Source organism: Gorilla gorilla, chromosome 13 (genome assembly GCF_029281585.2).
Source record: "Gorilla gorilla gorilla isolate KB3781 chromosome 13, NHGRI_mGorGor1-v2.1_pri, whole genome shotgun sequence".
In the NCBI taxonomy this organism is placed as follows: domain Eukaryota; kingdom Metazoa; phylum Chordata; class Mammalia; order Primates; family Hominidae; genus Gorilla; species Gorilla gorilla.
Window position 1 is genome coordinate 45,327,740 of NC_073237.2, and position 25,866 is coordinate 45,353,605.

A 25,866-nucleotide genomic window follows, 5' to 3' on the forward strand; every position below is an offset into this window, starting at 1 on the left:
GTCTCCCCTACCTAATATGTTTCTTCAGTTTAAGAAGATGAACTTTGGAGACTCAGGCACTAGTTCGAATCCCTGCCCAGCTGTTTTCCAGTTGTTAACTGAAGCCATCTACTTAAACTCTAAGCTTATATTCATATCTATGAAATGTGAATAATACTGCTGCACTCGGCCTTGTAATGAGGATTTTTAAAAGCCAAAGAATCCACATATGTGGTGGACACATAACCAGCTTACTGTCATTGAACTAATTTATACATAGCACTGTTGGATCCACTGCTAATTTTAAGTTTTATTTTTAGCACATTGAGTCACGTACTCTTGCAATTGCCCGCAACCTGACTCAGCAGCTCCAGACCACGTGCCACACCCTCCTGTCCAACATCCAAGGTGTACCGCAGAACATCCAAGATCAGGCCAAGCACATGGGGGTGATGGCAGGCGACATCTACTCAGTGTTCCGCAATGCTGCCTCCTTTAAAGAAGTGTCTGACAGCCTCCTCACTTCTAGCAAGGGGCAGCTGCAGAAAATGAAGGAATCTTTAGATGACGTGATGGATTATCTTGTTAACAACACGCCCCTCAACTGGCTGGTAGGTCCCTTTTATCCTCAGTTGACTGAGTCTCAAAATGCTCAGGACCAAGGTGCAGAGATGGACAAGAGCAGCCAGGAGACCCAGCGATCTGAGCACAAAACTCATTAAACCTGCCCCTATCACTAGTGCATGCTGTGGCCAGACAGATGACACCTTTTGTTATGTTGAAATTAACTTGCTAGGCAACCCTAAATTGGGAAGCAAGTAGCTAGTATAAAGGCCCTCAATTTTAGTTGTTTCCAGCTGAATTAAGAGCTTTAAAGTTTCTGGCATTAGCAGATGATTTCTGTTCACCTGGTAAGAAAAGAATGATAGGCTTGTCAGAGCCCATAGCCAGAACTCAGAAAAAATTCAAATGCACTTATGTTCTCATTCTATGGCCATTGTGTTGCCTCTGTTACTGTTTGTATTGAATAAAAACATCTTCATGTGGGCTGGGGTAGAAACTGGTGTCTGCTCTGGTGTGATCTGAAAAGGCCTCTTCACTGCTTTATCTCATGATGCTTGCTTGTAAAACTTGATTTTAGTTTTTCATTTCTCAAATAGGAATACTACCTTTGAATTCAATAAAATTCACTGCAGGATAGACCAGTTACATGCTGTTTGTTCCATATGCTTTGTGTGTTGCTTTTGTAGAGCTGCTTAACCTGCATGACAGAGTTATTATACATACATGAATTTCAATTGGCCTGTTGGGGAGTTTGGCAGAGTGAGAACATTGGAAGGCTAATGTTAAAAATGGGATGCTTGGCCGGGTGCGGTGGCTCACGCCTGTAACCCCAGCACTTTGGGAGGCTGAGGTGGATGGATCACGAGGTCAGGAGATCGAGACCATCCTGGCAAACACGGTGAAACCCCATCTCTACTAAAAATACAAAAAATTAGCCGGGCACGGTGGCGGGTGCCTGTAGTCCCAGCTACTTGGGAGGCTGAGGCAGGAGAATGGCGTGAACCCGGGAGGCAGAGCTTGCAGTGAGCCGAGATAGCGCCACTGCACTATGGCCTGGGCGAAAGAGCGAGACTGAGTCTCAAAAAAAAAAAAAAGAAAAGAAAATAGGATGCTTGATAACAGATTAAAAAAAAATAGGATGCTTGATAACAGATTTAAAACAAATTAAAAGCTAATGTGCGTATTCCAATTTTACTAGGTGACAGTTGGCCCTCTTTGTTTGCCAACTTACTGGACCCCTGTGAGTGGGTTTTTAAACCAGTAAAAGGGCCTAGTCATGTCTGACTACCTCACTGAAAAGGAATCAGAGCTGAAAGGAAGTGAGTGATTGTTTAAATCAGCATCATGTAAAGGCATTGGGCATTTCTTGCCAGGGAACCAGTTAAAGCGTTTGAGTCCTAAAGGGAGATTCTTCAGTGTCCAGCCTTAGCTGGACTTAACTTACTGTGTTGTCATTTTGGGAAAAAGTCACTAACCTCAGTTGTTGTTGGGGACATACGTATAGAAGACCATGTGAGACTAATTAGAAGTAAAAAGACTTTAAGCCCCCTGTAGAAAAGGTTCTTCTTACCTCCTGCCTATGGTATCCAGACTTCTAGTCCATTCAACATTGGTTATTTAGGAACCATCCTGAATCTCCTTGTCACACAGATGAAATATGTCAAACTAGTTTTTAAAAGTGAGTCTCAGAACTTGTGAAATAGGCCAGGCGCTGTGGCTCATACCTGTAATCCCAGCACTTTGGGAGGCCGAGGCAGGCAGATCACCTGAGGTCAGAGATTCGACACCAGCCTGACCAACAACGTGAAACCCTTTCTCTACAAAAAATACAAAAATTAGCCTGGCCTGGTGGTGCACGCCTATAATCCCAGCTACTTGGAGGTTGGGGAAGGAGAATCCCCTGCGTCTGGGAGGTAGAGGCTGCAGTGAGCCAAGATTGCACCACTGCACTCCAACCTGAGCAACAGAGTGAGACTCGTCTTAAAAAAAAAAAAAAGTGTGAAATAGAGCTACATGCTTCTGGCTGTCCCTGCTAAAAGGTAAGCAGGGCTGCCCTCAGCAGAACTGGGAAGTCTAACTCAAATTAGTCTCTTTCTATCCTGGTTCACCCCTTTCTCTCCATGAAAACAAGGAAGCAGCACATAACTTTACGTGTTCCTTTGGTGTGAGTGAGTCTATTAAAGTTTTTTATCGACCAGGCACGGTGACTCATGCCTGTAATCCCAGCACTTTGGGAGGCCGAGGTGGACAGATCACTTGAGGTCAGGAGTTTGAGACCAGCCTGGCCAACAGGGCAAAACCCAGTCTCAACTAAAAACACAAAAATTAGGCCGGGCGTGGTAGCTCACGGCCTGTAATCCCAGCACATTGGGAGGCTGAGGCTGGCGGATCAAGAGGTCAGGAGAGGCCAACAGTGGCCAGCCTGGCCAACATGGTAAACCTTGTCTCTACCAAAAATACAAAAATTAGCTGGGCATGGGGGCGTGCACCTGTAATCCCAGCTCCTCGGGAGGCTGAGGCAGGAGAATCGTTTGAACCCGGGAGGTGGAGGTTGCAGTGAGCTGAGATTGCGCCATTGCACTCCAGCCTGTCCAGCGACAGGGCGAGACTCCATCTCAAAAAAAAAAAAAACCAAAAACAGCAACAACAAAAAATCCCACAAAAATTAGCTGAGCATGGCTGTATGCACCTGTAATCCCAGCTACTTGGGGGCTGAGGCACAAGAATCCCCTGAACCAAGGCAGGTGAAGGTTGCAGTGAGCCGAGATCGTGACACTGCACTCCTGCCTGGGTGACAGACCCTGTCTCAAAAAAAAAAAAAAAAAAAAAAGATTTTTCTCAAGTTACAAATTTTTTCTTCTCATTGTAACTCCAGAAATCAGTAAACAGGTGAGCTGAGTTGGAGGGTAGGTAGGAAATCCCTAGGATTTGTTTTGCCGATAAGGAGCTTCTGGTTTCTGGGAAGGATGGACTTTTGTGATTTATGGGTTTCCAGGACAGAGCCTAGTCACTCACTTGCCTTCCTGTTCCCAGTGACTGGCATTTTCTAGGCCTCTGCCTCTTAATTTTTTTTTTTTTTTTGAGGCAGAGTCTTGCTCTGTTGTCCAGGCTGGAGTGTGATGGTGTGGTCTCAGCTCACTGCAACCTCCGCCTCCCAGGTTCAAGCTATTCTCCTGCCCTCAGCCTTCCAAGTATAGGCGTGCACCACCACGCCTGGCTAGTTTTTGTCTTTTTAGTAGAGATGGGGTTTCACCACATTGGCCAGGCTGGTCTCAAACTCCTGACCTCAAGTGATCTGCCCACTTCGGCCTCCCAAAATGCTGGGATTACAGGCGTGAGCCACCACGCCTGGCCACACATGCTTTCTTATCCTGAACATACACCTTTGTGTTTCCCTATTGTAAGAGTTACAGTGTGTTACTTTAGTACAAATTAAAAAAGAAAAAGAATTGTAGTCCTTACTGAATAGCTTATGAAAAGGAGAGAGGTCTCAAAGCTCTTCTTCCTGAGCAGGGGCAGAATAAAATGTAGAACATCCTTAGCTTCTAGAAGAGCACCAGCAGCCCTTGCTTTTTGCTGTGAGCTGTGCACATTGGTCATGGTTTTGCTGTCTTTGTGTTTCAAGTTTGTGTCTACGTGCATTTCATTCATTTGTCAACATGTCTCAGGATCTGTGGTGTTCTGGCCTTTTTTTTTTTTTTTTTTGAGATGGGCTCTTCCTCTATTGCTCAGGAAATAGTGCAGTGGTGTGATTGGCTCACTGCAAACTTCGCCTCCCAGGCTCAATCAATTCTCCCTCCTCAGTGTCCTGAGTATCTGGGACCATAGGCATGCACAATCACACCTGGCTAATTTTTGTATTTTTGTAAAGATGGGGTTTCACCATGTTGCCCAGGCTGGTCTCAAACTTCTGAGCTCAAGCGATCCACTCACCTCGGCCTGCCAAAGTGCTGTGATTCCAGGCATGAGCTACTGAACCTGGCCTGTGTTCTCACATCTTGCAGCTTCATTGTTGCATAAACTGGCAGAAAATTTTGGTTTTACAGACTTTTTTTCCTCCAGAAAACAGTTCTTTTGAGGGAAAATACTGACTAAGGCTAACATAGTATGTAACCATGGCAGGTTCGTAAACATTTGACTGCATGAAACCTGGCATGGTGTGCCTCAGGGAGTGTTCAAGAATGTTTTTTCCTTTGCCTGTAATGATAACATAGTCTTTCTAGTTTGTCCTACGCAAAAATGCAAAGGAACATGATGCATTGGCCATTAATCTCTGAGCCTTAGTTTTCTCATCTATTAAGTTAATGTTGCCTCAACAGATGGAAGTGAGTGTTGAGGATGGGGGTGTGTTTCTTAAATTTGCGCTAGAGGCATGGGGACATCATCTGTGGGACAGTGACATGTAGTATCTTTAACTTGGCAGTTCAAGGTGTGAGTATATAATACCAGCTCATGGTTAGGAAAATACATCCACTTTGATAAGGCAGTTATAGGTATTAAAGAACTAATGAAACTGGGCCTAGTGGTATGCACCTGTAGTCTCAGTTTCTCAGATGGCTGGGACAGGAAGATTGCTCGAGCCCAGGAGTTCAAGGCTGTGGAAAAAAAACAACTAATGAAGTGAAAAGGAAAAAGCTAAAATTTGGTTTATATAAGATATAGGGCTACAGGTCAGCTTAAGCCAAAGACTTGTTTTACGGTATCTTTCTTGGTTACCTTTTGAGATTCTGATGCTACCCAGCTCCCTCCACCCCAAAATGAACTTCTTTAGAACTGAACTTCTAAAACTTTAGTTTTAGAAATTATTAACTCCTGAAAAAAAAAAATGGCATCAATTTGACCCTCACTGGGCTAGTCCCAGGTCATATTTTTAGGACTGGTGAGGGTTAAGGACTTCTAACTAACCATCCTAAGCTGAGAGTCAGGAATAGAGTGCTCAGAAGGAAAAGACTGAATTAGAAAATCATACTCTCAATTGGTGGTGAGAGGCAGGCAGCCTATACTTCGTTGAATTTGACAGATGAAACTGCTGATTAACACAGTACATCTTTAATTGTAAAAATTGCCCAGGTGCGGTGGCTCATGCCTGTAATCCTAGCACTTTGGGAGGCCAAGTCGGCAGATCACTTGAGGCCAGGAGTTCAACGGCAGCCTGGCCAACGTGGTGAAACCTCGTCTTTACTAAAGATACAAAAATTAGCTGGGCATTGTGGCTCGCTCCTGCAATTCAAGCTACTGAGGCATAAGAATTGCTTGAACCTGGGAGGCGAAGGTTGCAGTGAGCCAAGATGGCATCACTGCACTCCAGCTTGGGCGACAAAGCGAGACTCCGTCTCAAAAAAAAAAAAAAAAAAATGTTAAGATTATCAGTAAGATGACCAAGTGAAGTGATAGGAAGGCAGTCAAGGGGAAAATGTTTGCAGTGGGAGGTAGACAGAATTGCCTGAGATTCTTCTCATGTTTTTCTTGCTTAAACTGGGCCTGCAGATTAGAGATATAATATGAAATATAATATAATGAAAGGCTTTGAATCTCACAAGGGAGCCTAGTCTTGATACATAATATACTTTCTAGGTTTTTAGCTGGTACGGATTTTATGAAAGTGCCATTTGAGGGTGCCATATAAAAGACAGTAGAGCTGGCTGGGCACGGTAGCTCATGCCTGTATTCCCAGCACTTTGGGAGGCCAAGGTGGGCGGATCACCTGAGGTCAGGAGTTCAAGACCAGCCTTGCCAACGTGGTGAAATCCCATCTCTACTAAAAATACAAAAATTAGCTGGGTGTGGTGGCACACGCCTGTAATACCAGGTACTTGGGTGGCTGAGGCAGGAGAATCACTTGAACCTGGGAGGTGGAGGTTGTAGTGAACCGAGTTCGCACCACTGCACTCCAGCCTGGGTGACAATGAGACTCCATCTCAAACCAAACAAAACAAAAAGAAATCCAATGTCAAAATTTCCATTTTTTCAATTTTTAAGTGTACAATTATGTGGCATTAAGCACATTCACAATGTTGTACAACCATCACCATTATATTCATCTTAAGCACAAATTCTGTACCTATTAAACAATAACTCCAGGCTGGGTGCAGTGGCTCACGCCTGTAATCCCAACATTTTGGGAAGCCAAGGAGGGTGGACCACTTGAGGTCAGGAGTTCGAGACCAGCCTGGCCAACATGGTGAAACCCCATCTATACTAAAAAATACAAAAATTAGCCAGGCATGGTTGCAGCGCACGCCTGTAATCCCAGTTACTCGGGAAACTGAGGTAGGAGAATCAGTTGAACCTGGGAGGCTGAGGTTGCAGACAGCTGAGATTACGCCACTGCACTCCAACCTGGGGGACAGAGTGAAACTCCATCTAAAACAAAACGAAACAAAAAAACCCACAATAACTCCCCAGTTTCCCTCTTTCCTTCTATTTTTTGAGGGATTTTTTTTTTTTTTTTTTTTTTCCTGTAGACAGTGTCTTGCTCTGTTACCCAGGCTAGAGTGCAGTGGTGCAATCTTGGCTCACTGCAACCTCTGCCTCCTGGGTTCAAGTAATTCCCCTGCCTCAGCCTCCCGAGTAGCTGGGATTACAGTCATCTGCCACTATACCCGGCTAATTTTTGTATTATTAGTAGAGATGGGGTTTCACCACGTTGGCCAGGCTGGTCTCGAACTCCTGACCTCATGATCCACCTGCCAAAGTGTTGGGATTACAGGCGTGAGCCACCACGCCCGGTCTTTTTGAGGGATTTTTGTTGCTGTTAGCTCTTTTTCCTCTGTTAGGTAATCAGCTACATTTTTTCCTCCACTATCAAGATTCTAGCCTTTGGTAATATGTTATATGTTATTAATTTTTTTCTTTTCTTTTTTTTTTTTTCAGACAGAGTCTCGCTCTGTCGCCCAGGCTGGAGTGGCGGTGAACCTCGGCTCACTGCTCCTGGATTCAAGTGATTCTCCTGCCTCAGCCTCCTGAGTAACTGGGGCTACAGGGGCATGCCACCACGCCTGGCTAACTTTTTGTATTTTTAGTAGAGACAGCGTTCCACTGTGTTAGCCAGGATGGTCTCAATCTCCCAACCTCGTGATCCTCCCATCTCGGCCTCCCAAAGAAAGGGCTGGGATTACAGGCGTGAGCCACTGCAGCTGGCCTTAATTTTCTTGTTTTAATCTGTTGTTTGCTAAGAAACATTACCTAGCTTATCGAAATTGTATATAAAATAAAATTTGATAGAGTTTCTTGTCCCTAAAGGCTTTCCTGTGCAGGGAAGAGGTAGGGTTTTGTGATGGCTGTTTCAACCATAAAAAGACCTTTTGTTTCCTCAGTTGCTAAACATTTGCCTAGACACTTGCTTATGGAAAAGTGGGGTATTATTGTTTTTAAGAAAGTAATAGATTAATAGTTGAATAACAAGAAATGCTTTATATCTGGTATTTTTTAAAAAAGCTTCATTGACTAGGTTCCACCACTAGTTAGTTTCCTTTTTAAAAGGTTTCCTTAGTGCTTTTATAGTATGAGGGAATTGCAGGAATAAGACCACAAACATCTTTTCAAAAAGCACAGCTATGGACAAAGCAAGGTTCATCTACATGCACTAAAGTCTCCATGAGCTCAGATGGACCTGACAACTCACTTCATTGGTGTTTGTTTCAATATCCAAGATTCTTCTTTTACAGGTGTTTGATTTCACCACCATAGACTTGACATCTGAGACTGATGAAATTCCAGATATTATAGCTTTGGAAGAGGAGAATGGATCAAATCATTCACATGCTAATGGCCCTGTCCTCTCAGGGCAAAATGTTGAATAACAACAATAAAATACCCCTTTTGGTTGAATATGTAATTTGTATTACATTAAACTCCCTGTTTTTATTCCTGTGACTTTGAAGAGTGTTAATCTATTTTTTGGCTACATTGGTCTTAATTGCAATGACACTCTGATCTAAACTTTTGTAAGAGATCCTAGTTCTGTGTCTTATATCATTTAATATAATTATTTAAAGTTTAATTGCTGAAATACTTATAATGAACATTGGGCTGTATAATCTTGACTTCATGAATTTTTTTCCCGCTGGTATAGTGAACATTTGTTGTCTTTTGGTCTCCCATGTTTCATTCATGCTTCTTTTGAAGGTCTCAGTGGGTATAGTGGTCAAGGTTTTTGCTTTCCCTTAGCCTAGTGGTGGGCATGTGACTAAAAGCAGGTCACCTGGGAGGAAGCATAGCATGATGTGTAAGGGCTCAGACTCTGGGTTGTAATCTGGCTCTGCTGCTTACTGTGTGACCTTCAGCAAGTTACTTAATTTCTCTATGCCTCATTTTTTTCATCAGTAAAACAGGAATAGGGCTAAGTTTGCTATGAAGATTAAATAGTTAACATTTGTGAAAAGCATAGAGCAGTGCCTGGCACAGAGCAGCATTAAGTATTAGTTGCCTGTAATCCCAGCACTTTGGGAGGCCAAGGCGGGTGGATCACTTGAGGTCAGGAGTTTGAAACCAGCCTGGCCAACATGGTGAAACCCCGTCTTTACTAAAAATACAAAAAAAAAAAAAATTAGCCGGGCTGTGGTGGCACAGGCCTGTAATCCCAGCTACTCAGGAGGCTGAGGCAGGAGAATCGCTTGAACCCAGGAGACAGAGGTTGCAGTGAGCCAAGATCACACCACTGCGCTCCAATTTGGGTGGCAGAGTGAGACTCTATCTCAGAAAAAAAAAAAAAAAGTATTAGTTAAGGGAGTAAACTGTAGAAGTAATCCGGGGGCAGTGGCTCACACTTATAATCCCAGCAGTTTGGGAGGCCAAGGTGGGAGAATCACTTGAGCCCAGGAGTTCCAGACCAGTGTGGGCAATATGGTAAGACCTTCTCTCTATAACAAAAAACCTTAAAAAATTAGGCTGGGCACGGTGGCTCACGTCTGTAATCCCAACACTTTGGGAGGCCAAGGCGGGCAGATCACTTGAGGTCAGGAGCTCCAGACCAGCCTGGCCAACATGGTGAAACCCTGTCTCTACTAAAAATACAAAGATTTGTCAGGTGTGGTGGTGGACGCCTGTAATCCCAGCTACTCAGGAGGCTGAGGCAGAACAATACCAGCCTAGCCTGGAATTCCTGGCCTCAAGTGATCCTCCTGCCTCGGCCTCCCAAAGTGCTGGGATTACAGGCATGAGCCACTGCGCCTAGCTGCCAAATCTTAGAATGAGGCCTAGTGAGTGAGAACTAAACTCTGATCTTTTTTTTCTTGTCCAAATTCCTATCTACAGAACTTGGGGAGTCACGTCCTACAAGCCATAAAAATCTCATCAGATGGGTTTTGTTGAAGCCTATATAACCCAGCTTACTTTCCAACCTGACTGGCATAACATCACATGACAGATAAAGAAGGAAATCAAAATATTTTTTCCCAAAATATGTTTCTTTGTTATATTTTGAAATGGTCCTGCAAAGTCGTCGCTTATGGGGAGAAATCTACATCTGTAAAGAAGCTGGCTGGTGGCTCACGCCTGTAATCTCAGCACTTTGGGAGGCCGAGGCAGGCAGATCACCTGAGGTCTGGAGTTCCAGACCAGCCTGGCCAACACGGTGAAACCCCGTCTCTACTGAAAATACAAAAATTAGCTGGGCATGGTGGCGCATGCCTGTAATCCCAGCTACTTGGGAGGCCGAGGCAGGAGAATTACTTGAACCCAGGAGGCAGACGTTGCACTGAGCAGAGATGGCACCACTGCACTCCAGCCTGGGCGATAGAGTGAGACTCCGTCTCATAAATAAATAAGTAGATCTTTCCCCTGGCAGGCCCTCCCAATCCTGAAGAGATTAACTGAGGATCCAATACTTGCTCTGTCACCCAGGCTGGAGTACAGTGGCGTGGCATGTTATCTCAGCTCACTGCAACCTCTGCCTCCTGGGTTCAAGCGATTCTCCTGCCTCAGCCTCCTGAGTAGCTGGGACTACAGGTGTCTGCCACCATGCCTGGCTAATTTTTGTCTTTTTAGTAGAGATGGGGTTTCACCATGTTGGCTAGGTTGGTCTTGAACTCTTGACCTCAGGTGATCTGCCTGCTTTGGCCTCTCAAAATGCTGGATTACAGGTGTGAGCCACTGTGTCTAGCCTAAATTTTTTTTTTTTTCTGAGACAGGGTCTTGCTCTGTTGCCCAGGCTGGCGTGCAGTGGCATGATGTGGGCTCACTGAAACCTCTGCCTCCTGGGCTGAAGCAATCCACAGCCTCAGCCTCCCAAAGTGTTGGGATTATAGGTGTGAGCCACCACATCCAGCTTCTAGTACTTTTGGGTGGCCACGTGTGAGACTTCATACTAACCCTGGTGTCCGCAACCACTTATCTTGACCTAGAAACTTTTCTATGGATTCCAGGTCTTTAGATAGTAGCTTGACTCTAAACCAATGGCAATCATAAAATCTTTGTTGTTGTTGTTGTTGTTGTTGTTTTGTTTTGAGACAGAGTCTCACCCAGTCGCCCAGGCTGGAGTTCAGTGGTGTGATCTCGGCTCACTGCAACCTCAGCCTCTCGGGTTCAAGCGATTTTCCTGCCTCAGCCTCCTGAGTAGCTGGGATTACAGGTGCGCACCACCATGCCCGGCTAACGTTTGTATATTTAGTAGAGATGGGGTTTCACCATGTTGGCCAGGCTGCTCTCAAACTCCTGACCTCAAGTGATCCGTCTGCCTCGGCCTCCCAAAGTGTAGGGATTACAGGTGTGAGCCATTGCATCCGCCCCAATCAGAAAATCTTTGAGTCCACCTATGACCTGAACCCACCACTTTGAGTTGCCTCACCTTTCTGTACAGAACCAATGTATACCTCACGTGTATTGATTGATGTCTTATGTCTCCCTAAAACTGTATAAAACAAAGCTATAGCCCCACCATCTTGGGCACATGTTCTCAGGAACTCTTGAGACTGTGCCTCAGGCCATGGTCATTCATATTTGGCTCAGAATAAACCTCTTTAAATATTCTGTTAGAGGAACCCCTGCTTACCAGACCTCTGGTTTAATAAAACATGACTAGAGTGACTCCATCTTAAAGTAGCTAGGCACTTACAAGGCTCCTATAAAATTAATGCTTATGGTCTAAAAATAGCCACATTCTAAGCTGCCCACCAATTATAGTTACAGAATATTTATGGCCATACAGGACGTCTCCCACTAAGCCTGCAGAATGTCCAGATGTTCTAAAGAGCAGCCCACTTTACTTAAAGATGACGTTAATGAGCAAGCTTAGGTTGAAAGATTAATGGTCTCTGAAAGCACAATAGCCCTACCTTTAGTGAGCACATCTGCGCATTCCAAGTTTAATCACAGCTCTTTATAGTTTCTCACAAGCAGAGACAGTAACAAAGGACCTTGTGTTCCTCCGCCTGCTTTCTGAGGTTGCTCCGCTCTTCAACGGAGTAGTTTCCAATAAACTTGCTTCCTTCATTGTGTTCTGTGATTCACCTCAAATTATTTCCTGCACGAGATCCAAGAACCTTCTCTTTGGGTCTGGATCAGGACTCTGTTTTTTCCGGCAACAATTTTACAGACTTTGACTCTTTTTGTCGACAGAAGTCAGAGATTTTTTTTGTGTGGCTGTTCTTTTGCTTTGAGAAGGGTCTTGCTCTGTCACTAGGCTGAAGTGCAGTCGTGCAATCACAGCTTACTGCAGCCTCAGCCTCCCAGGGCCCACGTGATTTTCCCACCTCAGCCTTCTGAGTAGCTGGACCACAGGCGTGCACCACCAGAATGGAGTCAGAGATCTTACAGATGACCTCCATAATGAAAAGCTATGGGTGATAGCATAAACTTCAAAAGGTGGTTTTAGGCTGGGCACGGTGGCTCATTCCTTGGGAGGTCAAGGTGGGCAGATCGCTTGAGCCCAGGAGTTCGAGCCCAGCCTAGGCAACTTAGTGGCTTTTCTTTCTTTCTCTCTCTCTCCTCTCTCTCCCTCCTCTCTCTCCTCTTTTTTTTTTTTTTTTTGAGACAGAGTCTCACTTTGTCGCCCAGGCTGGAATGCAGTGGAAGGATCTTGGCTCACTGCAACGTCTGCCTCCCGGGTTCAAGCGATTCTTCTGCCTCAGCCTCCCGAGTAGCTGAGTGGGATTACAGGCATGCGCTACCACGCCCGGCTAATTTTGTATTTTTAGTAGAGACGGGGTTTCTCCATGTTGGTCAGGCTGGTCTCGAACTCCCCACCTCAGGTGATCCACCCACCTTGGCCTCCCAAAGTGCTGGGATTATAGGCGTGAGCCACTGTGCCCTGCCTCTCTCTCTTTTATTAAGGTGATTTTAGTGAGGCAGGAGGCAATCATTGCCAGAGGTAGCAATGAGACTTAGAAGCAGGTTACCCAATCCACTTCCAGGCCCCGTTGTCAGTGGGGTTTGTGGTAGGCAACAGCTGTCAATTAAGAGGACTGGCCGGGTGCGGTGGCTCACGCCTATAATCCCAGCACTTCGGGAGGCCGAGGCGGGCGGATCACGAGGTCAGGAGATCGAGACCATCCTGGCTAACACGGTGAAACCCCGTCTCTACTAAAAATACAAAAAATTAGCCCGGCGTGGTGGTGGGAGCCTGTAGTCCCAGCTACTCGGGAGGCTGAGGCAGGAGAATGGCGTGAACCTGGGAGGCGGAGCTTGCAGTGAGCTGAGATTGCGCCACTGCACTCCAGCCTGGGCGACAGAGCTAGACTCAGTCTCAAAAAAAAAAAAAAAAAAAAAAAAAAAAATTAAGAGGACTGCAGGCGGCCAGGCGCAGTGGCTCACGCCTGTAATCCCAGCACTTTAGAAGGCCAAGACCGGCAGATAACCTGAGGTCAGGAGTTCGAGACCAGCCAGCCAACATGGTGAAACCCCCGTCTCCATTAAAAATACAAAAAAATTAGCCGGGCGTGGTGGCGGATACCTGTTAATCCCAGCTACTCGGGAGGCTGAGGCCGGAGAATCGCTTGAACCCGGGAGGCGGAGGTTGCAGTGAGCCAAAATCGCGTCACTGCACCCCAACTTGAGCAACAAGAGCGAAACCCCGTCTCAAAAAAAAAAAAAAAAAAAAAAAAAAGGACTGCAGGGGGAGTAGAGAGCCAGATTTCATTTAAAGCAGGAAAAGGAACATCCAGCATTTGAGGACATAGATTTCGCCAACGACAGAAATGAGGCTCAGAGATTACGTGACTTGATTAGAGTCACAGTGAGCATAGCGGAGGATGGAACCAATGCTTTATCTCTACACCGAGGCATAGTGCTCCATTTATGGCTTTTTTGTGACGTAACAACTAGGATACACAAGCAAATGGACCCCACTAACCAAGAAGCAGAAACCTGAAGGCCCGAGGATCTGGGCACGACAGCGGTTAAGCAAGCGCAGAGCAAGCCGCTGGCCGCTCAATGCCCGGTGGGTCTTGTAGTTTCTCGGCTGGGCATGGCCGGAAGGGAGGAGAGAAGAACGCATTGCATGGCGGGAGATATAGTCTTTGCCGGAAGTCCCTCCTCCCTCGGAAGCCTGACGGCGCCGGCGCACACTGCTCTTCCTTAAGGGCGGGAGTCTCGGTTTGTGGTGGCTTCGCTGAGGCAGTGGTGGCCGCACTATACCGTTAGAAACTCAGTTTCCCGGAGGCTGTAAGGCCCTTTGAGGCGAAATGGCTCTGGGCGTGAAAGGAGCAGGCGTTGGCAATGGAAGGACCACCGCGACCTCAGGCTGACCGTAGGGAGGGATCTTGAGGGCCCTCCGAGTCCCCTGGGCTTGCGCTTTCTTTCTTTGCAGCCACCGTGCCTACCGCGAGGATGAGCTCGGCCTCGGTCACCGCTTTCGAGAAGGAGCATCTCTGGATGTATCTGCAGGCGCTCGGCTTCGAGCCAGGCCCGGCAACCATTGCCTGCGGAAAGATCGTGTCGCACACGCACCTCGGAGTGTAAGGAGGCCGGGGCCGGCGGGGCGAGGGAGCCTGAACCGGGGAACGCCGGGGGACTCGCCCTTTTGTAGACCCCGGATGTTGATTAATCAGAATTGGTTGAGCAGTTACTCTGTGCCAGGCATTGGCTCCAAAGTTCCTACTCCCAGTTACTGCCAGCCTAGTGGCAGAGACAGGCAGTAAATAATGCAAGAGTGCCGGAAGCGCTCTATAGGGGAGTGCAAAAGTCTGCAGATGGGGAGAGTGCAAAACTGGAGGAGCAGCTTAACTCTGCCTATGTGGTGGAGGGGTGGTCTGTGAAGTAGTGGGAGGGATGGCGGGTGGTAGTGGAAGAGCATGGGAACCATATGTACAAAACACCTTTTGGACTCAAGGGAGCCTTTGAAGGTGGTTGTTTAATTTTATTATTTTTAATTTTTTAATTAGTAAGGCATGTTGGAGTTAGCATAAAACAACGGAGAAGGGTATTAAAAACAAATACCCTTTTAAGAAAAGTATGGAAAGTAAAAGCCCCTTCCCTACTTTTTCCACTTCTGTTTTATCAACTTTAGCCAGTATCTCTATTTAATCATTCCCACTGTAGGCCAAGAGGAATTCTTTTCTTTCATATGGAGTCTCGCTCTGTTGCCAGGCTGGAGAGCAGTGGCACGATCTCGGCTCACTGCAACCTCCAACTCCCTGGTTCAAGCGATTCTCCTGCCTCAGCCTCCCAAGTAGCTGGGATTACAGGCACTTGCCACCACGCCCAGCTAATTTTTGTATCTTTAGTAGAGACGGGGTTTCACCATGTTGGCCAGGATGGTCTCGATCTCCTGAGCTCATGATCCACCTGCCTCGGCCTCCCAAAGTGCTGGGATTACAGGCGTGAGCCACCGTGCCCGGCCTCTATTTTTTTAAAGTATTATTATTTTAGAGACAGTAGCTAACCATGTTGCCCAGGCTGGTCTCAAAATTCCTGGGCTCAAGCAATCCTCCTGCTTCGGTCTTCCAAAGTGCTGGGATTATAGATATGAGCCATTGTTTTTTGTTTTGAGACAGGGTCTCCCACTCTGTCGCCCAGTCTGAAGTGCAGTTGTGCGATCACAGCTCACTGCAGCCTCCAACTCCTGGGCTCGGGCGATCCTCCCACTTCACCCTCCTGAGTAGCTGGGACTACAGGTGCGTGGCACCATGCCTAGGGTCGGCATGTTGCCCAGGCTGGTCTTGAGCTCCTGGCCTCCAGCAATCCCCCCGCCTTGGCCACTCCAAGTGCTGGGATTACAGATGTGAGCCACCGAGCCTGGCCTGTTTTATTTATGTTCATAGTTGTACATATTTTGGGGATATAAAATTTTGATATTTTGATACACTTATACAATGTATAAGGATCAGATCAGGATAGATGGGATAGCCATCATCTCAAATATTTATCTTTCCTTTGTGTTGGAAACATTTCAGTTCTTTTCTAGCTATTTTAAAATATACAATAAATTATTTTTAACTATAGTTTCACTTATGTACTATTGAACACTAGAACTTATTCCTTCTGTCTAACTGTATTTTTGTACCCATTAATCAACTTCTCTTCCTCCCTCCCTCTCTCCTCTTCCTTTCCTAGACTGTGTTAACCACCATTCTACTGCCTACCTCCATGAGGTCCACTTTTTTTGCTTTCACATGTGAGAATATGTCATATTTGTCTTTCCGTGCCTGGTTTATTTTACTTAAGATAATGACTTCCAGTCCCATCCATGTTGCTGCAGATGACAGGATTTTCTTCTTTTTGTGTGGCTGAATAATATTCCATTGTGTATATATACCACAATTTCTTTATCCATTCATCTGTTTTCTTTATCCATTCAACTTAGGTTGATTCTGTATCTCGACTATTGTGAATAATGTGTCACTAAACATGGGAGTGCAGATGCCTCTTTCATATACTGATGTCCTTCCTTTTGGATATATACCCAGCAGTGGGATTGCTGGATCATATGGTACTTCTATTTTTAGTTTTTTAAGGAGCCTATGGTTTCCCATAATGGCTGTACTACTTTCCATTCCACCAACAAAGTACAAGCATTCCCTTTTTCTCTGCAGGATCCACCATCTTGTAACACATGTCCCCTTTAAATGCTTTAAACATGGATGTGGCATTAAATTTACTTTTTTGTTTTTATTTTTTGAGATAGTCTGGCTCTGTCTCTCAGGCTGGAGTGCAGTGGCCTGAATGTGGCTCACTGCAGCCTCCATCTCCTGGGCTCAAGCGATCCTTCCTTCCACTTCAGCCTCCCGAGTAGCTGGAATTACAGGTGCCTGCTGCCACGCCTGGCTAGTTTTAATTCTTTTTTTTTTTTTTGAGATGGAGTCTTGCTCTGTCGCCCAGGCCGGAGTGCAGTGGTGTGATCTGGACTCACTGCAACCCCCGCCTCCCTGGTTCAAGCAATTCTCTGCCTCAGCCTCCCGAGTAGCTGGGAATACAGGCGCCTGCCACCACGCCTGGCTAATTTTTTTGTATTTTTAGTAGAGACGGGGTTTCTCCATCTTGGCCAGGCCGAATCTTGAACCGCTGACCTCGTGATCCACCTGCCTTGGCCTCCCAAAGTGCTGGGATTATAGGCGTGAGCCACCACACCTGGCCAGCTAAGTTTAATTCTATTCTTTTTGTAGAGATGGGTTCTCACTGTGTTGCGTAGGCTGGTCTTGACCTTCTGGGCTTAAGTGATCCTCCCGCGTCAGCCTCCCAAAGTGCTGGGATTACAGACATGAGCCACTGCACCCTGCCAAATTTACTTTTAAAATTGCTCGATGCATTTGTAAATCCAGCTACTTAGAAGGCTGAGGTGGGAGATTGCTTGAGGCCAGAAATTTGAGACCAGCCTGGGCAACATAGTGAGACCCTGTCTCTTAAAAATGCAATTGGGCTAGGCATGATGGTTCACACCTGTTAATCCACGTGCTTTGGGAGGGCAAGGTGGGAGTATTGCTTGAGCCCAGGAGTTTGAGGCTACAGTGAGCTCATAGCTCACTGTCTCACTCCTGTTACCCAGGCTGGAGTGAGACCCTGTCTCTTAAAAACAAAAAAGAGGCCGGGTGCGGTGGCTCACGCCTGTAATTCCAGCACTTTGGGAGGCCGAGATGGGTGGATCACGAGGTCAGGAAATTGAGACCATCCTGGCTAACACGGTGAAACCCCATCTCTACTAAAAATACAAAAAATTAGCCGGGCGTGTTGGCGGGCGCCTGTAGTCCCAGCTATTCGGGAGGCTGAGGCAGGAGAATGGCGTGAACCCAGGAGGCAGAGCTTGCAGTGAGCTGAGATCGCGCTGCTGCACTCCAGCCTGGGGGACAGAGCGAGACTCCGTCTCAAAAAAAAAACACACAAAAAAAACCCCATTATTTTTTATTCACTTATATTTTATACGTATACGTTCTCTTTGGTTTGCAGTTTATGATTTTTTTGTTTCTATGACCCTGTAGTGGTATGACCACTTTTCTTTTTTTCTTTTTTTTTTTTTTTTTTTGAGATGGAGTTTTGCTCTTGTTGCCCAGGCTGGAGTGCAATGGCATGATCTCACCGCAACCTCCGCCTCCCGGGTTCAAGCGATTCTCCTGCCTCAGCCTCTGGAGTAGCTGGGATTTTAGGCATGCGCCACCATGCCCCGCTAATTTTATATTTTTAGTAGAGACGGGGTTTCTCCATGTTGGTCAGGCTGGTCTCGAACTCCCGACCTCAGGTGATCTACCCACCTCGGCCTCCCAAAGTGCTGGGATTACAGGCGTGAGCCACCGGGCCCGGCTCCACTTTTTTTTAAATGTTAAACATATACTTAACATATGACTCAGCAATCCATTCCAACGTATTTGCCCAAAAGGTTTGCAGTTTGGAAAAATCATATGGTTGCATTACAGAGAATAGATAGAAGGGGAAGAAGCGCTTTGCAGTTAATTATTTAGGCCTGAACTAAAGTGGCAGTAGGAATCAAAAGAGGTGATTCATTTATTTGTTCATTCAACAAATATTTATTGACCACTGTATTGGACCTGGCTATACAGTGGTGAAGAGAATAGATATAAATTTTCCCTTATATAATTTTTTTTTTTTTTTTTTGAGACGAAGTCTTGCTCTGTTGCCAGGCTGGAGTGCGGTGGCACGATCTTGGCTCACGGCAACCTCTGCCTCCTGGGTTCAAGCGATTCTCCTGCCTCAGCCTCCTGAGTAGCTGGGATTACAGGTGCACGCCACCACGCCCAGCTAATTTTTGTATTTTTAGTGGAGACGGCGATTCACCATGTTGGCCGGGATGGTCTCAATCTCTTGACTCATGATCTGCCTGCCTCGCCCTCCCAAAGTGCTGGGATTACAGGTGTGAGCCGCTGCACCCGAACCCTTACAGAATTTTAGTCTAGTGATGGAACAAATCTTCAACAAATATCTTATTACAAATTACAATAAGTGTCAAAGAGAAGAGAACAAGTTACTTTGTGAAAAAAAAAACAGGTTTGAGAGATGGTAAGGAAGTAGGATAGATGGAACTTCATTTGTGTTACTTGAAGAGTAGAGACGTTCTAAGCACAAAAGTGTTGTTTGACAAATGGATAGGCATAGGAACTTACGCAAGAGAATAGTAATCCTAAGTCAGAAATTCACTTGATTTGATTTTTTGGAAGGAAATTTCATGCTTTGCCGTTTAAGTTAACTCTTGATTCCTTTTAGTTGTGTGACATTTTCTTAAAGGGTTTAGTGTTCTTTCATTTTTGTTTTCACATTTTTTTTTTAGGCTTTGTTTTGATTAATTAGGGTAATTGGAACAATAAAAACTATTGCCAGCATTATGTTATAAAGATGGTTCTGGGAATAAAAATCTAGTAGTGAAGACCCTGGACTCTAGGGTGAGGTGACATATTTCAAATCAGTGCTTTCTCCACCTTTCCAGCACCTGTTGTTTCCTGACTTTTTAATGATCGCCATTCTAATTGGTGTGAGATGGTATCTCATTGTGGTTTTGATTTGCATTTCTCTGATGGCCAGTGGTGATGAGCATTTTTACATGTGTTTTTTGGCTGCATAAATGTCTTCTTTTGAGAAGTGTCTGTTCATATCCTTCACCCACTTTTTGATGGGGTTGTTTGTTTTTTTCTTGTAAATTTGTTTGAAATCATTGTAGATTCTGGATATTAGCCCTTTGTCAGATGAGTAGGTTGCAAAATTTTCTCCCATTCTGTAGGTTGCCTGTTCACTCTGATGGTAGTTTCTTTTGCTGTGCAGAAGCTCTTTAGTTTAATTAGATCCCATTTGTCAATTTTGGCTTTGGTTGCCATTGCTTTTGGTGTTTTAGACATGAAGTCCTTGCCCATGCCTATGTCCTGAATGGTATTGCCTAGGTTTTCTTCTAGGGTTTTTATGGTTTTAGGTCTAACATGTACTCTTAATAAATATTAGCTATTTACTGTTACTCAGTAAATGTAGGTTGTTACCATTATAAGGCATGTTTCTCTCTTGAAATAGGTTTTCCTTCCTTTTCTGTAGAGTGTTTTCATTAAAGCCAGTCTTATATTGAATCTGTGTTTTCAGAATTAGAAAATGAAAGCTTGTATGTTTTTCTTACTGGTTATAAAATACACATGAATGAGAAAAATTAATTTGCCTTGACTTCCTGAAGATAATGAAAACATTAATTTGTGTCAAAGTCTTACTCAGCTTTTGATGATGTTTAGTTTATTAACCTTTTTCTTTTTCTATTTCTATTTCATTTTTAACCACTAGGAACATGTTTGACAAGCTGAACCGTGATGCCTTTCATATAATTTCTTATTTTTTGTTTCAAGTTCTGGACCAGTCTCTCACCAAAGAAGTTTTCAAGTAAGGAAAAATAATTTCATTTTCTTAAATTTCTTTCCAAATTTGAAAATGGACAGTGTTTTGATACAAGCCAGAATTCTCTCCTTTTTTTTTTTTTTTTTTTTTTTTTTTTTTGAGACGGAGTCTCACTCCGTCACCGAGGCTGGAGTGCAGTGGCGTGATCTAGGCTCACTGCAACCTCTGCCTCCTGGGTTAAAGAAATTCTCCTGTCTCAGCATCCTGAGTAGCTGGGATTACAGGCGACTGCCATGACGCCTAGCTAAGTTTTGCATTTTTATTGGAGCTGGGGTTTCACCTTGTTGGTCAGGCTGGTCTCAAACTCCTGACCTCAGGTGATCCACCTGCGTTGGCCTCCCAAAGTGCTGGGATTACAGGCGTGAGCCACCGCACCTGGCATAAGCCAGAATTTCAACTTGGCCTTTGACTGTTGTTTTGAATGAATATTACAAAATTCAGGTTTGAGTCTTATACATTTAATACTTAATCTTCATAAATCTGGGTGATTTTTTTCTTTGGTACATATCTTAAAATCATTGTGTATTTTATAAGTAATATAGTTTTTATAGAATTCTTAACATTTTATTTATGGTCTTAATAATTAAGCAAATTATTGTTAGCAAAACGATTAAATGATATCAATCCGTATGAACTTGATTTTGCCCTATTTTTTTTTTGCTCGGTACTCTATGCCTTACTACTTTTCCTATAGGCAGTGTTGTTTTGTCTACACGGCTATCTGTAAATCCTTATTTTTTTCAGTGATATATTAAAGCATCAATTGCTTTAGGCAAAAATCATTCGTATTACATTTACTCTACTGTTATATGCTGTTGAATATTAGTTTAAGAAGGAGATAAAAATGTAAGCACCCACAAGTCTCAGTTCTAAGTTATTTTGCATGTGATTTGTGTTTCTGCTATCTAAAAAAGTGTTCAAATTTATTTTGATATTTATATTGTACCATCAATCTTTTATATAGAAAAGCAACAAGTAGATCTGTCGCTTAGGGCATTATTTTCATTTTTGATAATCTATTTTGAATATTTTGCTTTTATTTAAAGTTCTGAGTATGCAGGATAATAGGTATGTTCGGATCATTTTTTGGAATTCCCTATTATTAAGGTATAGGGTTTCTTCTGTCCAAATAAAAACAGATTTTTACTTTTTTTTTTTTTTTTTTTGCTGATTATCAACATTATGGCTCATTTTAAGTAATTCCGAAAATGTAAACATTGTTTTGAAACCCGTCAACCATGGAGTATCACTGTTGACATTCTAGCCTTTTAGTCTTTTTGTTTCCTATGCATGCTCAGTTTTTTCTGTGAATACTGAATGTAGTTATAGAAAAAGTATGAGGCCTTAAATAATTATGCCTCAGAATAAAAATTTGGAAAAGCCTGACTGTGAAAGGAAAGCAGTAGGTAAATTTTAAACCCTAATATTTTTGACCAAAGTTGAAGCAAAACTTCTCTTTTTAATGTTTTTCTGTCTTGTTTAGCCACAAAACAATAGCACTCACAGTTATGATAAGGATTATCTCTAGGAGTCATAATCTTGTATGCCATTTTTTCTCTTCTTCATATATATCTGTTTATGTTTCTCTCTGGCAAGATTACTATTTCTTACTAATTTGTTTATATTGTCTTTATGCACTAGTCCAGTGGATCCATTGAGATTGTTGTCTTTAGCTGATTTTCAGCAATTTTTATAGCTGTTCATTCTCTAATACATTTTAGTTATTTGTATGAAACAGAATTCAACCCTATAGATGTTTATAAATAAAAAAATTAAATTTCTCACAGATTGGTGTCTCTCTAGCTGTTATCTAAGAAGGTTAGCTTTAATTCATTTCACTTTAATGGTTTTTTTTTTCTTTTGAGGCAGGGTCACCCAGGCTGCAGTGCAGTGGTGCCATCTTGGCTCACTGCAGACTCCACCTCCTGCGTTCAAGCAATACTCGTGCCTCAGCTCCCGAGTAGCTGGGGCTATAGGCGCACACCACTATGCCTAGTTAATTTTTGTATTTTTAGTAGAGATGGGATTTCTCCATGTTGGCCAGGCTGGTCTCAAACTCCTGGCCTCAAGTGATCTGTCTGCATTGGCTTTCCAAAGTGCTGGGATTAAAAGTGTGAGCCACTGCGCTTGGCCATGCATTAATATTTCTGGTATTAGAAATAAGTTTGATTTTTAAAAAATTTGCTGAGGCTTTTTTTTTGGCTATTGTTGTGCATAGTCCTTACACTTCTATTTTTGTTTTCCAGATTTTGTTGGCCCCCATTTGACCAAAAAAGTGATACTGAATTCCGAAAACATTGCTGTGAATGGATAAAAAGGATTTCTGTAAGTATTCTTTTTGTTAGAAGATACAGACTTTAAGAAGTTAAAAACTACTTTAACTCTTTAACTTTTTAGAGGTGAAATCCTTTTAATGCTTTAATACTATCAGTATAAGCAAGGAAATATTAGTTAAAATAGTCTTCTTTGATGGTTTTTGGTTGGGATTCTATATGTTTCGAAGAAACCAGCTTTGCTGGCCAGGTGTACTGAAAATAGGTTTTAGAGTTCCTGAGAGTTTATAGCACAGTTTTTGTTTAAAGAAAACTTTTCCAACCGTATATTATTTTAGTTTGTTTCCCCAGATAGTATCAATGATTGTGTCTGTATCATTGTAATTGTTTTTTCTGACCAGGTCCACGTAGAGTTTAGAAAAACCAAAACATGTAACTTGTGGTTTAAAAGGAATAATTCCGATAAAATTCTTTATTTTATTTTATTATTATTATTTTTTGAGACAGAGTCTTCTTCTGTCACCCAGGCTGGAGTGCAATGGCGCAATCTTGGCTCACTGCAACCTCTGTCTCCCAGGTTCGAACGATTCTCCCATCTCAGCCTCCTGAGTAGCTGGGATTACAGCCATGTACTACCATGCCCAGATAACTTTTGTATTTTTAGTAGAGACGGGGTTTCACCATGTTGGCCAGGCTGGTCTTGAACTCCTGACCTCCAGTGATCCGTCTGCCTCGGCCTCCCAAAATGCTGGGATTACAGGTATGAGCCACCACACCCAACCCTGATCAAATTCTTTTATGCTTCAAAAATAGTGTGATGAGGAGACAGTGGCCTGGGGGCCTTACCCACTTGGACTGCTTTGCACTCTGCTGCAGAGTTGGACATGTCCAAGCCACTGTGCTATGAAGAGGTCCTAGGGAACCCCACGCCAACCTATAGCATAGTGCTCATGAAAATGGGGGACTTCTATTGCAAGACTGTCACACCCTTTAACAAAAATAGTGTGATGTAAATGTAAGAGTTATTGTTAACAAGGTCTTCAAATCATCTTATTTCTTTTCTTCATAGGGTGAATGTGGAAGTAGCTTTCCTCAAGTTGTTGGTTCACTATTTCTTTCTCCTGGTGGTCCTAAGTTTATTCATCTGATGTATCATTTTGCAAGATTTGTTGCAATGAAATATATTAAATCCAATTCTAAAAGTAAGTTCAACTTATAAAAGATTTTTTGTTTTGATTCTTAAATTTTTATTGTTCTTTACAATTTTTAAATCATGAAGAGATCTTAGTAAAATCAAGGTAACTTAAAACATTAATGTACCCCAAAAAGGAAATGGTTAATATTCTACTGGAACTGTACTTTAAAATCTTCTCATAATAAACACAGTTACTATTTATATTATTTCATTATGTTCTAATGCAAGGGTTGGGAAACATTTCTTTTTTTTTTTTTTTTGAGACACAGTTTTGCTCAAGCTGGAGTACAATGGTGTGATCTTGGCTCACTCCAACCTCTGCCTCCCGGGTTCAAGCAATTTTCCTGCCTCAGCCTCCTGAGTAGCTGGGATTACAGGTGTGTGCCACCATGCCTGGCTAATTTTTTGTATTTTTATTAGAAATGGGGTTTTACCATGTTAGCCAGGCTGGTCTTGAACTCCTGACCTCAGATGATCTGCCCACCTGGGCCTCCCAAAGTGTTGGGATTACAGGTATGAGCCAGTGCGCCTGGCTTTTTTTTTTTTTTTTTTTTTTGAGACGGAGTTTTTTTTCTTGTTGCCCAGGCTGGAGTGCAATGGCGCGATCTTGGCTCACCGCAACCTCTGCCTCCTGGGTTCAAGCGATTCTCCTGCCTCAGCCCCCTGAGTAGCTGGGATTACAGGCATGCACTTCTACACCCGGCTAATTTTGTATTTTTAGTAGAGATGGGGTTTCTCCCTGTTGGTCAGGCTGGTCTCAAACTCCCGACCTCGGGTGATCCGCCTGCCTCGGCCTCCCAAAGTGTTAGGATTACACCAAAGTGTTAGGATTACAGGCGTGAGACACCACACCAGGTCTTTTATTGTTGTTTTTTTTTAAATACCAGGATTACACCATATTTCCCAGGCTGGTCTTGAACCCCTGTGCTCAGGCAGTCTTCCTGCCTTGGCCTCCTAAAGTGCTGGGATTACATGCATGAGCCACCGTGCCCGGCGACAACTGATACTTTTATCACTATTGTATGGATAATGTCTGTTTTCCTAAAGGCTTATTAGCATAGTATGTGACCAGACATTTTAATCTTTTCAGTCTGATAGGTTACAGTGGAATCTCTGTATAGTTTTAATTTGTATTTCTCTTATTAGTGAGGTTGAAAATTGTTTCATGTTTAAGAGCAATTTGTACTTAAAAAAATGTTTATTTTTTGGCTGAGTGTGGTGGCTCATGCCTGTAATCCCAGGACTTTGGGAGGCTGAGGTAGGCAGATCACTTGAGGTCAGGAGTTTGACACCAGCCTGGCCAACATGGTGAAACCCTGTCATTACTGAAAATACAAAAATTAGCCTGGCATGGTGGTGGGCACCTGTAATCCCAGCTACTTGGGAGGCTGAGGCACAAGAATCGCTTGAACCTGGGAGGCAGAGGGTGCAGTGAGCCAAGATCGCACCACTGCATTCCAGCCTGGGTGATAGAGCAGACTCAGTCTCAAAAAAGTTTTATTTTTTTTTTTAGAGATGGGGTGGGTCTCCCTATGTTGCCCAGGCTGGTTTTGATTCGAACTCCTGGTCTCAAGTAATCCTGCCACCTTGGCCTCCCAAAGTGCTAGGATTACAAATCTAATATAAGAATGTTTCCAGTTTTTCTGCTACTGGATGATCTGCCCCAATTACGTGTAATACAAACTATTTTATATAAAATATGTGTGTTTGGATTTAATAAGGCATAAGACTTCTAAGCATGGATTGTCCTATTTCTGGATTTAAACAAATTCCAGTCAACATGTTCAGAGTCTAGTCTAAATTCGGTACACTCATTTCCTGTTAAATATTTAGAAATTTTGGTGGTTTCTTTTTTTTTTTTTTCGCAGACGAAGTCTCACTCTGTTGCCCAAGCTGGAGTGCAGTGGCGTGATCTCGGCTTACTGCAACATCCACTTCCCGGGTTCAAGCGATTCTACTGCTTCAGCCTTCCGAGTAGCTGGGACTACAGGCATGCGCCACCATGCCTGGCTAATTTTTTTGTATTGTTAGTACAGATGGGGTATCATTATGTTGGCCAGGCTGGTCTCGAACTCCTGACCTTGTGATCCACCCGCCTCGGCCTCCCAA

General features: G+C 43.7%; 2 protein-coding genes and 1 long non-coding RNA gene across 32 annotated transcripts in view; 2 read left to right on the forward strand and 1 right to left on the reverse strand.

The window, feature by feature from the left end:
• Window positions 1-8,427, forward strand: part of PLIN2 (perilipin 2) — a 122,194-nt gene extending 113,767 nt beyond the window's left edge. For 19 of the 29 annotated variants that reach the window (XM_055350660.2, XM_055350659.2, XM_055350665.2 and 16 more), the window contains one exon: window positions 300-1,194. In XM_055350660.2, the coding sequence (XP_055206635.1) occupies window positions 300-701 (402 nt within the window). In that variant the 3' untranslated portion in view covers window positions 702-1,194. Of the gene's footprint in view, window positions 1-299; window positions 1,195-7,416 lie in introns of those variants that run through there. The other 10 variants (XM_055350657.2, XM_063696333.1, XM_055350658.2 and 7 more) reach the window with 2 other exon arrangements.
• On the reverse strand, window positions 1,128-12,453 carry LOC134756862 (uncharacterized). Its single transcript, XR_010130193.1, has 3 exons — window positions 11,817-12,453; window positions 5,077-5,138; window positions 1,128-1,240 (listed from the first exon to the last, which is right to left on the reverse strand). It is a non-coding gene; the product is annotated as an uncharacterized lncRNA (long non-coding RNA).
• A 1,161-nt stretch (window positions 12,454-13,614) lies between these two features.
• The window catches only part of HAUS6 (HAUS augmin like complex subunit 6), a 51,382-nt gene continuing 39,130 nt past the window's right edge, over window positions 13,615-25,866 (forward strand). Inside the window, exons 1-5 of one of the 2 annotated variants that reach the window (XM_055350647.2) lie at window positions 14,354-14,435; window positions 16,283-16,408; window positions 20,179-20,274; window positions 22,536-22,614; window positions 23,632-23,764. In XM_055350647.2, coding sequence (XP_055206622.2) covers window positions 20,183-20,274; window positions 22,536-22,614; window positions 23,632-23,764 — 304 coding nt within the window. In that variant the 5' untranslated portion in view covers window positions 14,354-14,435; window positions 16,283-16,408; window positions 20,179-20,182. Of the gene's footprint in view, window positions 14,436-16,282; window positions 16,409-20,178; window positions 20,275-22,535; window positions 22,615-23,631; window positions 23,765-25,866 lie in introns of both variants that reach the window. The other variant, XM_031014348.3, reaches the window with a different exon arrangement.